The sequence below is a fragment of the Paramormyrops kingsleyae genome, chromosome 7 (genome assembly GCF_048594095.1).
Source record: "Paramormyrops kingsleyae isolate MSU_618 chromosome 7, PKINGS_0.4, whole genome shotgun sequence".
In the NCBI taxonomy this organism is placed as follows: Eukaryota; Metazoa; Chordata; class Actinopteri; order Osteoglossiformes; family Mormyridae; genus Paramormyrops; species Paramormyrops kingsleyae.
The window spans coordinates 25,986,076-26,000,739 of record NC_132803.1 but is presented as its reverse complement, the minus strand read 5'-3'; the positions used below and the strand labels follow the sequence as shown (position 1 = coordinate 26,000,739).

Sequence of the window (14,664 nt, the reverse complement as noted above, 5' to 3'; positions counted from 1 at the left end):
CTGTGTGGAAAACTCTAATCCCAACATGAAGACCTTAAACCCTACCCAGTCCTAACCTTAACCATAAGTAACCAAACTAAATGCAAGACTTTTGGCATTTTTGTTTTTTGATTGTGTTCACAGATCTTTGCGGGGACCTGAAAAATGGTCCCCACAACATAAAAAGAACAGGTTTTTATCACATTTGATCTCAACAATGCAATATAAATCTAATCCACACACACACACCCCAAGCATTTTTTTAGTGTTTTACAGTGTATATTTTTTAATTAATATGTTCCACATTATAATATACAAAGGAAAACAGGAGAAGATCTTCTAAGTGCTGGACTCCTTAAAATAGGCACCATTTGCCTTGTCTGTCACTTTCTCTCTTAGCAGATAATTCTTGATTTTGAGTTGTTTTGGTGTTTTGGGTCATTATCTCGCTGAAGAATGAAGCCCTGATCAGTCAGCTGTAATCCTCATGCCTGTGTGCCTTTGAGTTTTGCTGTCACGGGTATGATAAAGATAACAGACTCTATCACCTCCGAAGCAACCCCAGACCATGAAATTGCCTCGTACTCACTTGATAGTCAGAAACACACATGTTGTCATCTGAAATTCTGACTCAGGTCAATAATACAGACTTTCAGTGTCAATAGGCAGTTGTACAGAATTTAAATCATATACTGTACAATGGTTTGAAGTAGGTCATATATTTTACAAGCTTGTTTGTATAATATTTAACCCGATGTGCAATTCTATTTTAGGCTCCAAAAAAAGAAGTTTTGTAACCCCATTGGCATGAAGGGGAAATTAATTAAATGTAATACAATCTGATTTGTTGTAACATTTAAAAAAGTAACACATTACCGGAGTCTCCTGTGACCAGAGATACAGTCTGTGCAGGAATAGCATTCATTAACCTTTCATTGTGTTGGTAGAACCTCACCTCTGACATTACATTTCAGTAATGACGCCGTTTAATCTGATAAATAAGGGGGCTAGATAGAAATGATACAGGTGATTATTTTTTGTAATATCAATTAAGCACATTTTTTTCTGTAAAACATTTTTGCAATGTATTTCCACACCATACTTATTTTAGTTAATACAAATCATTCTAGGAAAATACTGTAATATAGAAAACGCTGAATGTAAATATGCTGAGGTATATATTATTATCCATATTTCCATTTTTTATTACTGATTATCTAGTGCAAGGTTGAGGTGATCCCGGAGTTTATCCGGGTAACACAGGGCAGGGGGCAGAAGGCACCTTGAATCAGTCCGTCACAGGGCACACATGGCACACTAGGGGTAATTCATGCAAACATGAGAGAATATGCAAATTATACATACATGTGGCTGGAGGCAAAAATCTAATCCATAACCTTGATTCTACAGTGCTAATGAATGATGCATTTTCATAAAGCAGCGTAACAGCAGCCTCATCCTGAACATCATTAAAGCAAAGGAGATTGCTAAAGACTTCAGGAGAGACAGGAGTTATACACCCCATCATCTGTGATGGCTCTCCAGTGGAAATTGCCTGCAACTCCAAGTTCTTCCGATTCTTGTGCATGATTGTCATATGTAACAGCCCGAATCTTGAATTTTCAAGACCACTCGAAGATGGTCCTGATTGTAGAATAACCTATTACAAATTAACATTTATAGTTCATTTTAAAGGAACAACATGAAACAGACACTTGTAAAAGGATATGTTCTAAATGTTCGTTTCAAGCAACAGTCAAAGTAAAGTCTAGTCAAGAGCCTAACACGGGGATTTTACGGCCTGGTTGTTGTACATAAACAGTGTTCTCAACACGCAGGTGAGTACTTGTTAGGCGTACATCAGAAGAAGTACACAGGCTTGGTGGTGCCTGTTTTCCACAGTCCTGGGTGCTGATGTGCTTTTTCTTAGAATAAATTAAAGTCCATTCAATCCCTAAGAGGGTTAGGTAAATGGCAATGAATTCAAAGGTCTTTTTAGTAATCATGTTCAAAGTATGTGAGCAAACCTCAGTGATGATGGGAGTACATTCTAATGGGGAGTGAATTGTGAATTGTTCAGTAAAAAATGACCATCCCTATCATCATATCTCATGCCTAAAAAACCATCCATGCAAGATTCTGAACTCATGCACAGTTTATTTAACAAATCTTTTTTTTTCTTCTAGTTTTGGCTTTTTAATCTAGTTTTTTTTTTGTATTGTTTTTAGTTGAAATACAATTTTGTTTTACTTAGTTTTTAGTGTGGTGGATTAGTTATTATTTAAAAGATTTATTTATATATAGTTTTTATCCATTTTAGTTTAAGTTAGTATTTTTCTTTTTAGCGATAAACCAAAAGCTGTAGGACAATTTCAAGTGTCTGATCATTAGAAAATCTTGCATGAATATACAATGTACAGTATGTACTAACATCCTCCAGATGGGCAAAACATGTTCCAGGTATTATATTAATAGTCACCTAAAAGCAATATATCCTTGAATAATTTCTATCAAGGAGAAAAAGGTAAACAAATAATTATTGTAGCTAAATGGAATTTTATATGGATATTGGAAATGTTACGTTTGTTTTTTTGTTTGTTTCAGACGCAATATTTATAGTGTTCATTTAGTTTTATTTTTTTTATTTATTTTATTTTCATATTTTAGTTTTTGGCAGTTTACAAAAATGTTCTCAGTTTTGGTTTTCTCTAACGATTATAATTCCAGTTTCAGCTGTTGGTAAATCATTTTGTACAACTGTTTACACAGTGCAGTGTTACGGTGAGTCTGGAACATACCCCAGGAAGTACAGGGCACAAAGTCTGGTTGGGGTGTCATTTGCACACCAAGGAGAGGTTAGGGATGCTAATTTTCCTAACTAAATGTGCTTGAATGCTTGAAAACACTCAGACTCTCTCTCTCATCATTGCCTTACATGATTAAGGCAATGCTTTTTCTAAAATCCCCCTCCCTTTATCTTTTCTGCTGTTTTCCAATGCACCAAATGAGCAAAAGACAAGACACACAAACTAAAAAATGCAAAAGGCACAGTGTTAAATGACAATATTTCTTTTTATTTTTTTTCTCTCTATTTGAAAGGTTTATTATTTACAAACAAAATAAAACAAAAAAATTGTTGACAAACACCGTTCGTCTGCATATTGTTTAAGAAAGAAGCATTTATCGGTCCTTACACTGTATCAAGTGTACACTGTATCAATGAGCACAAGAATAATTGTCAGCAAGTTATTAAGAAGAGTATGTGACTTATTCTGTCTGCCCCTTTTCCCACTTGGTATATAAATTAAAACATTCTACTGTAAATTTGTAAACCAAACATGCCAATTAAATCTACTGTATTCCTGTAATCCAGTTACTGTTTATTTTCTGCTGGTTCGTTTAATATCTTCATACCATGAAACTATCTGTTTTTACTGAGTTGATCATAAATAAATAACATAATGCCCTTTACAGAATGCTTGCGGTAGTCAAAGTCGTGAAAAAAATAGGGAAAACACAGGCGATACCTGAAGGCAAATGTTAAAACAGTATAGCACTGCTGTTGAATGTACTGTATGTGTATTATTTTTACACACTATGGCAATAGCATAAGATTGGTTGAAATTAAAAAATGTTTCACCTTTCAGCATGTAAGGCAAGGAATTTTTAACTATATTATATATCTCTAATAACAATCTTAAACTAAATATTGATAACAGCAGATATTTTTTAATAAGAAAGTGCAATTTTCAATAAATATATACTTTAAGTGGTTTGCTTTGGCCAGTTTCATTTCACACATTATTATATCCACTGAAGTGACTAGATACAAGTAATAAAGTGCCAAATTACTAGAATTTGTCATCTGCACGATGTTTCGTAATTTTTTGAAGTATGTCAATTCATGCAGACAAATGGAATTCTTAAACAGATTCATTCCATCTTTTACACTTACTGATATTCATTAATATCCATCGATTATAAATGATAATATATATTTGGCCATCTTTTTTGCCATCATCCTTCAAAAATACTGTTACACATATGACTGAGTGCATGCACATATGTACATATATATGCCTCACACTCATAAAAAAGAATGAAACATGGCTAAAGTTTAGGCACAAATACTTAAAATGTCCTTTGTGACAATTCAATGCTTCAGATACACACAAATAATGTCTACATATTGTCTAGGCAACAAACAAAAACATAATTTCACAATACGATTAACGTCAACATTTTAAATAGTATTTTGTAATATTTGTGACAATGCATGCTTCAACATATGAAAATGGGATTTGATTGACATGGGTTGAAATCTTCTAAATCTTTCTGTTGCTTGACACCACAAGCTGACCCTGAAATCCAGTCTGTTTATCTTATTATATTATTCCAAAGCCATTTGATTACTTGACACTGCTGAGTCTCAGGAATTAATGGAATGAATATTACTGAAAAAATGGCCAGACTTAGTTTAATTATGATTTCATAACCAAAGCTCATTTTAAAATATTGTGAAACAACAGTTGCTTACAGAAAAGAAAGTTTGCCGAAAAATTGCATTAATATATACTGTTTATCAAAATTGGTTGTCATAATCAAGGTTCTAATTTGTTCAGGTGTACTGAATGGACAAACTGGTGCCATTCTTTGGTATGGATTTCAGTAATTTGCTTCAAAACATGGAAAACACAAACTAGAATGAAACAGTAACTAGTCAGCTTGGTGTCATTATACTGTATGATAGATACACAGATAGAAGAGATAAACCTTAATACAGACCAGCTCCTTTTATTAAGCAGACTTGTCTTTTCATTGTTTCAAGTAAATTATTGGTAAATGTTGGTCTTTAAAAAAAATAGCTAATCTTTTATTTCTTTTTTATTTATACAATTGTACACAATTGTGATGGTCCATTCAGTATTCAGCAGATGTTTCTGTTTCCAGTGAAAAGGCTGTTGAGCTATCAAGATAATTCACTCAGATGTTGTATGTAACTTCGGTCTGAACACATTTCTAATATCACTGAAACTATTGGACCAAATTAGCCTAATTTATGGTGCATTGAGTGAAGATGCTTTTCTGTCAGGTATGTTGACTTTTGTTCTCAGGCTTGCCCTACCTCAAACACAGAAAAGGTATGTGCAAAAATGAGCAATTGCTTCAAGGTTTACTAAGATCTAAGTTTGTGCATTTTGTGTGTTTTTGTTACATCCCTATTATTTTAATACGCATACGCTGATGATATTATGTTCCTGACAGAAATGACACGTCATGATTGAGAATGCACCACAGAGTAACTGTAACACACTACATCTACAAAACTATTTACAACACACATATAGATAATTGTTATCACAGTCTATTGCATAATGGTGATAAGTTTTAGTTTATAAATATTACAAATGTATATATTTATTTACTAAACATTACATAATCTCCATTTCCATCTGAAATTATAATCAGAAAAAAAACAGCTAACCTACTCCTTGCAAACATTTTTCTTTTTCTTTTTCTAAAAAACATTGAAGCAGCAAGTAAATCATGTATTCCCTTTGCACCCATAATGCTGTCAGGTTCTCACTATTTGAGAATGTTAACACAATGAATTGCTAAAAGTCACTGCCCCCCTGCTCCCCCAACAGCGCATTTTACATGTGTCCTTTATGAATTTCCAGTTTTTTTGGTGTTAATGTTTCCATGTTATTCTTTCCACAGTGATGCTATGGCTGCGTTTTTTCCCCTTCCTATCTAGCACCCCCACCCCACCCCACCCCCCCCCACAAAAAAAGGAAAATCTGAAAGATGATATGACTGCATTCCAGTAACAAAAAATAAACAAGCTAAAATCTTTTTTTTTATTCATATACTTCAGAAAGGAAGACTAGTTATTATTCTAGTTTTAAAGTTAATTAACTCCAAATATTTTAAGTAGATGTACACATATATTTGAATATACATTCTTAAGTTGTAGGGGAATGTGTCTAAAATATAATACAAGGTAAATATGTACAGGATATTTATAGATTTTTTTTTGTTCTGAATAAACTGGAGAAAAAAAATAAAATATTAAAATCCATTCTGTTTTTCTGTTATTTTGTCTCCATAAAAATGAATTAAAACATAATATTAAAAAGGAAAATGGGATCATAAATTTGATGCAAAGCGCATCTTGTCTTGCTCTGTTTCTGTACTACTTAAGACTGTGGACTCTCTTCGAGAACCTGTGGAATCTCTGTGCTGGGCTGTGGAGGGCGTACCGCGAACCGGGGGCAGCGCTCCAGAGGACATCTGCCGAAATAGACTGACTCGCTGTGGGACGGTGTTTCGGATTCCACTCTGCACTCCCGGCCCTTGCACCGTGGACAAAGGTGGGGCTATGGAAGCCAGGGATTCTCCGGATGTGGGGTGTGGCCGGGACAGCGGCGTGGTCTCGTGCGGCAGGGACGGCTGGGAGGCAGAGAGGTGACGGATGTCTCTGCTCAGGCTGCCGGACTGCAGGGCCTGCGTGCTTTTGTGCATGTCGCTTCTCTGCGGAGACGAGACTTGCTGCTGCTGTTGTTGCTGCTGCTGTGGCTGTTGCTGGGGTGTAGACTGGGCTGTTTGCTGTGCCTGTTGTGTTGATGAAGGTGCCATTGGCTGCTGTATTAGGGAGAGCTGGGAGGCAGTAGGTGAGCCGTACTGAAATGTTCGCCCGCCACCAAGTGGCGTCTGCACCGTGGGGCTGGACATGGCTGTGGTAAAGGAACAGGGGGATATAATTGCTCCTTGCTGCTGGAGAGGTGTTTGTAGGTTGGGGGATGTGGAGTTGAGGTTGCCGTGGGATACACTGGAGACGCCGTAGATGGCCTGGCCTGCGGCAGAGAGGACCCGGGGGGGCTGTGCCATGCTTGCAGAGGTCAAAAGGTTAGATTGCTGTAACTGGTTGCTGACCAGGGCAGTGGCGTACGGCTGAGCTGGTGAGTTAATGATGGAGTTTCCAGACGCTGGAGTGGAATTCATCCCAGTGACTGACTGTTTGCGGTCCACCATCATCACCATCTCCCTGTCCTGGCGGATAATTTGTTTCAAGATTTCGTTTTCCTGTGTGTTGAAGACACCAGCATTCAAATCCTTTTGGAACTTCTGCAGCAGGAGCGAATTCTTCTTCCCTGTTGAGAGGTGAACAAGAGAAATGTCTAAATTCAAAGGCACATAAGCAAACGTACAGTATGAGTTACTGTTTATCTGAAAGAAGTGCAGCTAAAGGACTTGAACCCACAACCTCACGGATCCTTAACCTGCTGAGTTACACGCCATCTGGCGCCATGAATGTGGTTTAAGACATGTTCATATAATAATAATAATAATAATAATCGCTAATAAATTCCATGCAGATGAAATGATGATATCTACCATCAAATTCAACACTCACTATTAACTCTTTCTTAACTACTTTTTGTTCACACACATACACACACACACATACATTTCTATGGGGGGAAAAAACTCTAATCCCAACATGACGATTGGTCTTCCTATCTACTGTAAATGGGGACCGTCCATTCATTTCTATGGGAAAAACCCTAATCCCAAACACGACACCCTTAACTCCTACCCAGCCCTAACCTTAACCATAAGTAACCAACCCAAATACAAGACTTTTGGCATTTTTACTTTTTTGATTGCATTCACAGATCTTTATAAAACTGAGGTTATCCAAATGAGGACCTCAAAAGATGTCCCCAAAAGTAGGGAAATTTCAGGTTTTACTACACTTTGGGGACAATTTGGTCGTCAAATGTGATCTAAGCAAACCCCCCTCCCCCCCCCCCCCACACACACACGCACGCAATCATTTCTCCTTACTTACCACACACTGTCCAATGCAGTAAAAAGTGAAAAGGAAAACAAATGACCTATGCAAGACTTAAATATCGAATGTGAATGACAGTCATAATCTACTTTTGTACTTTTGTATGTTCTAGTTTACTGCAAAGAACAGACTTTTGAACAAAAATGCTCCCTTTAAAACTATAATGTCAAATTTAATTTCAAGACAATGGAAAGTACACCGTTCTCAGACATCATGAGAGAAACAAATTTTTAAGGTTTATTTAAGTAACTTAAAATGACACCATAAATGGGATACCAGTGTTTTATGTATCGTTATTGACTTGTTTCCATATTTTCCAATAATAAAACAATTGGCCACAACAGAAAACTATATTTCAAAATCAGGTGCATGGTGCTCATCTAATGCTCATTTAAAAATTACTTGCAAAAAATTGTTGATTCTATATTCATTTTTATTTCAATAAAACTACATAATATAAAATGTATTTTTCTTTAAAAATTTGTTTGAGATTTTGGTTCAGTTTGCTATTGAATAAGCCAAGGCATTTATTCCAGTATAAGAATAGAATTGTCTACAATGAATAATATGATAATGAAAATTATTTTAACCAGTTGTGATGTGTTTTATTCACCTATGAAGAAATTACTGGGTGTTAAAAGGAGCAAAATATTCTTAAGCATATAAGGTAATTATTACGATATCCTTTAATAAAACTACTAAATATTCGATTTTTATGTGATACAGCCATTCATATCCTAGCCATATAATCCAAGAAACATTTTTGTTTCTTTTTAGTTTTTTTCTTGCCATCATTAACTATTTTCAAGTAACATTTCGTACTGCAGCAAGGCACATAGCCAGAGAGTAAAACCGTGAGTTTGAATGCCCCTCAAAATTTTCCAGAAATGAATTTGAAGGCGTTTTTGAACTCATTATTTTACTATGTGGATAGCACTTCCCTCTTAAGGGAGTTCAAACTCTGAAGGCCTTAAGGGTGTTTTACTGCTAAGGTCAACAATTATTACCGCAGTACAACAACAATTTTTGTTTCCGCTAATGTTATCTTTTGCGATTGGTGTAAAGAACAAGCTATTAAAACATATTAATAGAAGACTGATCTGAAGTACAGATTATGACAATGAATTAATCACAAAGTCCAAAACATACACATCTACAGTATGTAGTTAGTCACAAAACCAGTCAAACTGAAATGATGGTACTGTCTATCTGCACATGCTATATGGGTTAGGCTGGAAAAAATGAAGCATCAGGGGAATCAGGACATCCTTAAAATAGCATAAAGATCATATCTGAAATGATTATGATTGCTTCTTTGACACAATGAGATTTTTTACTGTATATTGCTTCACGTTGACACATACATGCACACACACTTTCATCATAAAAAAGATTCCTATTTATGAAACTGTATTTTGCGGTTTCCCTGTTTTATACATACACATTTTTCACACCCACACATATATTTTTGTATAACCATTAACTATGTCTATAACTACCTATAGGACTACCTATAAGAACAAATTGGTTCTAGAAGCAGAGAAGTCTGACCTGCAGTCAGTCATTTATTCTATAGCTTCTGCTATAATGGAAGCACATGGAGAGAGTCACAGTTACTAGATCTACTAATAAAGGTAATGAAAATACAGGGCTAGAGACTTACATGTCACTGAACAATACAGGTGCCACATGCTGATTTTCTGTAGTTTGGGAGTACAACATGCATCAAAGGTATTGCAATCACAGAATAAAATAAACCTGTTTGGAGGGAAATCTTAAAAAATTGCAAATAAGCAATTCAATACTCTATACTGTCAATTTTAAAACAGGGTTCTCTTAAAAAAATCACTATGAAGTAAACAGAATGTACATTTTAAATTGAAAATCAAACATATGCACAAAGTTTACTAGTGCTTAACGATCAATAATAAGGAATAATTCAGATTTCAAACTACCGATTATAGTACATTATTGACATAATACAGTATATGTTCTTATGTTTATGTTATAATATTTAGATGAATTCAGCATATCGTACCAAGACTGAAGATTTCTTACTAAAAATGACATGCGTATCATAAATATATATATTTTGATAAGTGCCGTCAGGTTCCATTTTGAAGCTGGCTTGTCGTAAATAAGACGTAAATTAGACGTAAATAAGAGTAAATAAGATGATTATGAAGAGCACACAATGTGAAGCCATCTGCCATTGCTGGATGATAACCTTTCATAAATCTCCCCCAATTTATCAAACATCAATGGAACCAATAATAATAATAAAAAAAATAACCAATGGAAGTCAATGCATTTTTTATTATTATAGGCGATAAAAGAATATTTATGAGATTTTACATTTAATATATTAATTGTTATTTGAAGGTATGGATATTATAAAAAAAGGGCAAACACTGTCCATACTGTTTGTCCTGTACATTGTCGCAAAGGTCTGGAGCCAGAAACAACAGACCCGGGACGGGGAACAACCCGGGACAGGGCACGACCCGGGACAGGGCACGACCCGGGACAGGGAACGACCCGGGACAGGGCACGACCCGGGACAGGGAACGACCCGGGACAGGGAACGACCCGGGACAGGGCACGACCCGGGACAGGGAACGACCCGGGACAGGGCACGACCCGGGACAGGGCACGACCCGGGACAGGGAACGACCCGGGACAGGGAACGACCCGGGACAGGGCACGACCCGGGACAGGGAACGACCCGGGACAGGGCACGACCCGGGACAGGGCACAGACGCACCATTCTCACCTACAGACTACTGGGCCCCAACTCATGTTTTTAGAATGTGGGGGAGTGGGTGGGACCGGAAAACAGCCCATGGGGAGAACATGCACACTCTGCACACCTAGAGCCAAGGCAAGGAACTGAACCCTGGTCTCTAGGGGCGGGAGATGGCCGTGTTGACCACTGCATCACAATGACATCATGCTGCCCCCCAAGGAAGGCATGCAGGGGGCAGAAAACCAAAAAAATTTATACAGATTTGGATTTTTTATACAGCCCATATAAAAATCATGCATGGTTTGAGTAAAACAAAACTGACACTGACATCTAGGTATTACATGGGAGAATGTAAAAAATTATATAATTTCACAAATGAACAATTCACCGGCCTCACGATAATTTCATATTCTGATGATGTTAGATGTTACCCTCAGGACATGCATCGCACATCTTTAACAAAATGTATGAAGTACACAAAACGTTGTGGCAAAGTAAATGTCGGCCAGAGCCCTGCCAGCTGTCATTTTGGGGGGGGGGGAGGTACAGTGTGACGCTCCTGCCATCAGCACTAATTCCGTCTTACAGGGTGGGAGGCAGAGGAGCTAAACGGGGAAGTCAGCAGAATGACGATCAAAGGTTCTGGCCTTTGACACACTTAGGACGCTGTTCAGGGATGTTGCATGGAATCCATTTTATGTAACAATACTATGCTATATATAAAAAATGACATTTCACATACTCTAGGAACATAAGTCTCACTAACTAGCTGCCTGAGAGTCTCCTTCTACATACAGGCATACACAGGGGTAAACCACTGCACATTCACTCTCCCTGCTTTACTTCCGAAGCTTAAAAAAACTGTTTATTCAGAAACATTCCATTACAGATATGTCCAGATCTGAAATATCCCTTATAGATATAACTGCAATTACTTTAAACCAATAACAATGTGTGTAGAATTAACAAAAATTACCTGCAACTTAAAAATTCCACCAAAGGCTCATGTGAATTAAAAAAAAAAAATAGTGACTACTTCAAGAAGAAATCAAAAGATCTTTTATCTTATAATGTTTTCTTTCTTTTTGAAATAGCATAAGAATATTATTAGAATGTACATTATAATCATTGAAGAGAGTGCAACTGAAAAAATAATACTTAGGTTATTTCATTTGATGATTCGAAAAAGGGCTAAAGTACCATTCTTAAAATTAGAAGTTTTGTTCCACATCAGACAGCTTTTCGCGGGGGCGGGGGATTCATTTTCAAGTCCCAGGACGGTTTCTGCACGACTTAAACTTGGTTACACCAGCTTACCTGGTTAAGTAGATTGAATCGTTCTCTATTTGCTGCCGTCTCAGAGGGGAGTGCTGCTTTGTTGCCGATCATTCTGGAATGCTTAAGCATGGATTGTGAAACTTAGAAGCCCTAATCTTTTCAAACAGTAAAAATCCATAATAATTTCGCCCCAGGCTTCTCAAAGAGCAGTAGTTCCATGCAACCGTCCAGATTTGCCTTGCCAAGGAGCTGTGAGTGCAGAGGTGACCTCTACTCCTTAGTACCAAATACTGAATGTGGACTTGTCATACTGATGACCTTTGTGGGATGGGTGACTGTCTCTTTACATTAGCCTGAAACCTTTCTATGGCATACATAGCCACCACTATGGTATTCCTATTTATCTATATAAATAGACAGTTCATATACCATAATATGCAAATGCATACATTTACCACTTTTCAATGCAGGAAGTGATCAACATTATAAAATATGCATGCAACCTCATCTGTCCAAATGATATCTAATAAATTTTGATGAATGATGGAATTATTAAGGTTGTACAAATGTAGCTATGTAAGTTGACAGTGTTATTCATTATAAATCTAACCAGAATTTAGTTCCAGTTTCATAGTTAATTCTATTAGACCACTACAATATTCAGTCAGCTTTTAAAAAGCATTTTTTTGATTATTCATTGTGAACAATGTAGGCAAATACTAATGTTGAAAAAGTTTGAGGTGCTACACTACTCTATATGGTACAGTTTTATATTGTACATAAGCAAATACAGAAGATTATTATAATTATAACGGCCTGTTTATTTGAATAAAGAGTAAACCTTTCTTCAGTCTTACTAGTCTGTGATTTTAATTTCTTTATGGGATGCAGACAATCCAAATGCTGTATAGTCTGTGATCAAACACAATTTTTATTAGCATATATTTATCTGTATTTATATAGGGACTACAGGTGAAAATTTACCATTTGGCTAACTCTGGCATATTGACAGTTATGTTGATAATATGCATTGTCCCAGTCAAATAAAGCAATAAACCAATGAACATCTCTATTTAAAGCCAACCTATAAAAATGAAATGACTGAAATAAGCACTTTATAAAAATGAAAACTGAAGCATTACTAAATGAATTAAAAAGAAATCATAGTAAAGAACAAAAACTCATTTTCTTTCCCCTCATCCTTGTAAAGTCTTAGTGAGTGCCCATGCTCAGCATGTCCGATTGGACTGCACTGGGCACAAACAGACGGCAATAGTGTTTGTGCTTGTTTGGATATTACATAAGCCGGGCTTACTGACTGTATGATTACACCAGGATCTTTTGTATAAGGTGCTTTCGAGTAAGGAATGATGGGGATCCTGCCGCGCATCCCAAGGAGTATGAGTACAGCTATGGGCGGTTAAGAGACATCGATTCACGTAACTGCATGAGGAACGTCACAGAACACGAGGCCTAGCAGGCAGAACTTCATTATTCATTACTTTGAAAAATATTTCCATTATCAACGGCATATTCATGCTCTAATTTTAAAAGATTTATGTAGGTTATTATTAGTCAGCTAACATGTTTCCTCGTTTTTGTTTTGGCTAATTCAGGACGATGGTGGAGCATTCAGTCTCTGCAGCTCCCCTAACTGAAGCCACTTCCTTCAGAGTTACATGGACAATTAGAATAAGGATATTCTATTCTATTCTGTTCTAATGACCCTTATTCCGCTAGCCAGAATGGCTGAAGCTAGTCAGCAAAAAACTAGTGAAATAATGTATGAATGCAACGATATAGTCACTCCTGAACACTTAAAAAGCATAGTATGGAAACTGTTTGGATTTTAAATAAATGGCCTATGTTAGATGTCCATTGTCAATCATTTGATTCATTTTAATTTCACACCACAATTCACGCAACTTTGTTTTTGCTGCTGTTTTTTCAGGTCATTTAAGATATGCTATAGTCGACTGCTAGTTCCTGCAGATTTACATGGATTTTGGGATTATTAGCAGTAAACTGGGAATAGGCTACCACTTGTTGGCTGGTGTCCCTGTCCTGTGGGTAAATAAAAATGTGTTAATATACATTATTGCCCCTTAATCATTTTGGCTTAGGCTATAGCACGATGATGGGCTTGGCCAGTACTATAATTGTATAATCAATATTTGAAATTCTTCAAGTGATAAATCTGTTATAACAATTCAAATGCCTTTTTAAAATGAGCGTCCCAGTCCTACGAATGCAGGGAGGACATCTGAACCACGCATATAGAGCAGGGTCAGGATTTCAGCCCCATCACTAGAGGAGTGAGGCTACAGTTCCAGGCCACTCACTGTCCCCCTTGATATTCCCTTTATGATCGATGATGTCCATGACTGACGATCAGAATCAAGAGATCCAGATTAAGTGGTCCAGCTAAAATAACATGTACAGCTTCCTCGAGTCTGACTTTCTGATTACATTGTAATTTTAAATGAATTTTTCACTTTGTGGTGAATTCTAGGAGCACGCCTGCAACCACACATTTTTAAAACCAAAACTTAAAAGCAAGTAGAAATGAAAAATTCAAAAAACAAGAATAAGAACCTACCCAAGCAGTACACTGAACTAATGTTTGCATAGTAATTCCTTGCAGTGTTCTAAATTTATAAGTACTTTTTCAATAACAATGGATTTTTGCAAAAGTACTGTCAAAGTAGAGGTGCATGGTTATCTACATAACTAGATGACTTGTTAACAAATCATTACAATGGCGTAAAGTATACCTTTTCCTGGGTGAAAGGGCCACACATTC

The 14,664-nt window shown here is 36.6% G+C and overlaps 1 protein-coding gene across 1 annotated transcript in view; it reads right to left on the bottom strand.

Annotated features, from left to right (window-relative positions):
• Window positions 1–5,759: 5,759 nt before the first annotated feature.
• hcn1 (hyperpolarization activated cyclic nucleotide-gated potassium channel 1) overlaps window positions 5,760–14,664 on the bottom strand; it is a 58,779-nt gene continuing 49,874 nt past the window's right edge. The window contains exon 8 of the mRNA XM_072714625.1: window positions 5,760–7,133. Within this exon, the coding sequence (XP_072570726.1) occupies window positions 6,130–7,133 (1,004 nt within the window). The 3' untranslated portion in view covers window positions 5,760–6,129. The remainder of the gene's footprint in view (window positions 7,134–14,664) is intronic.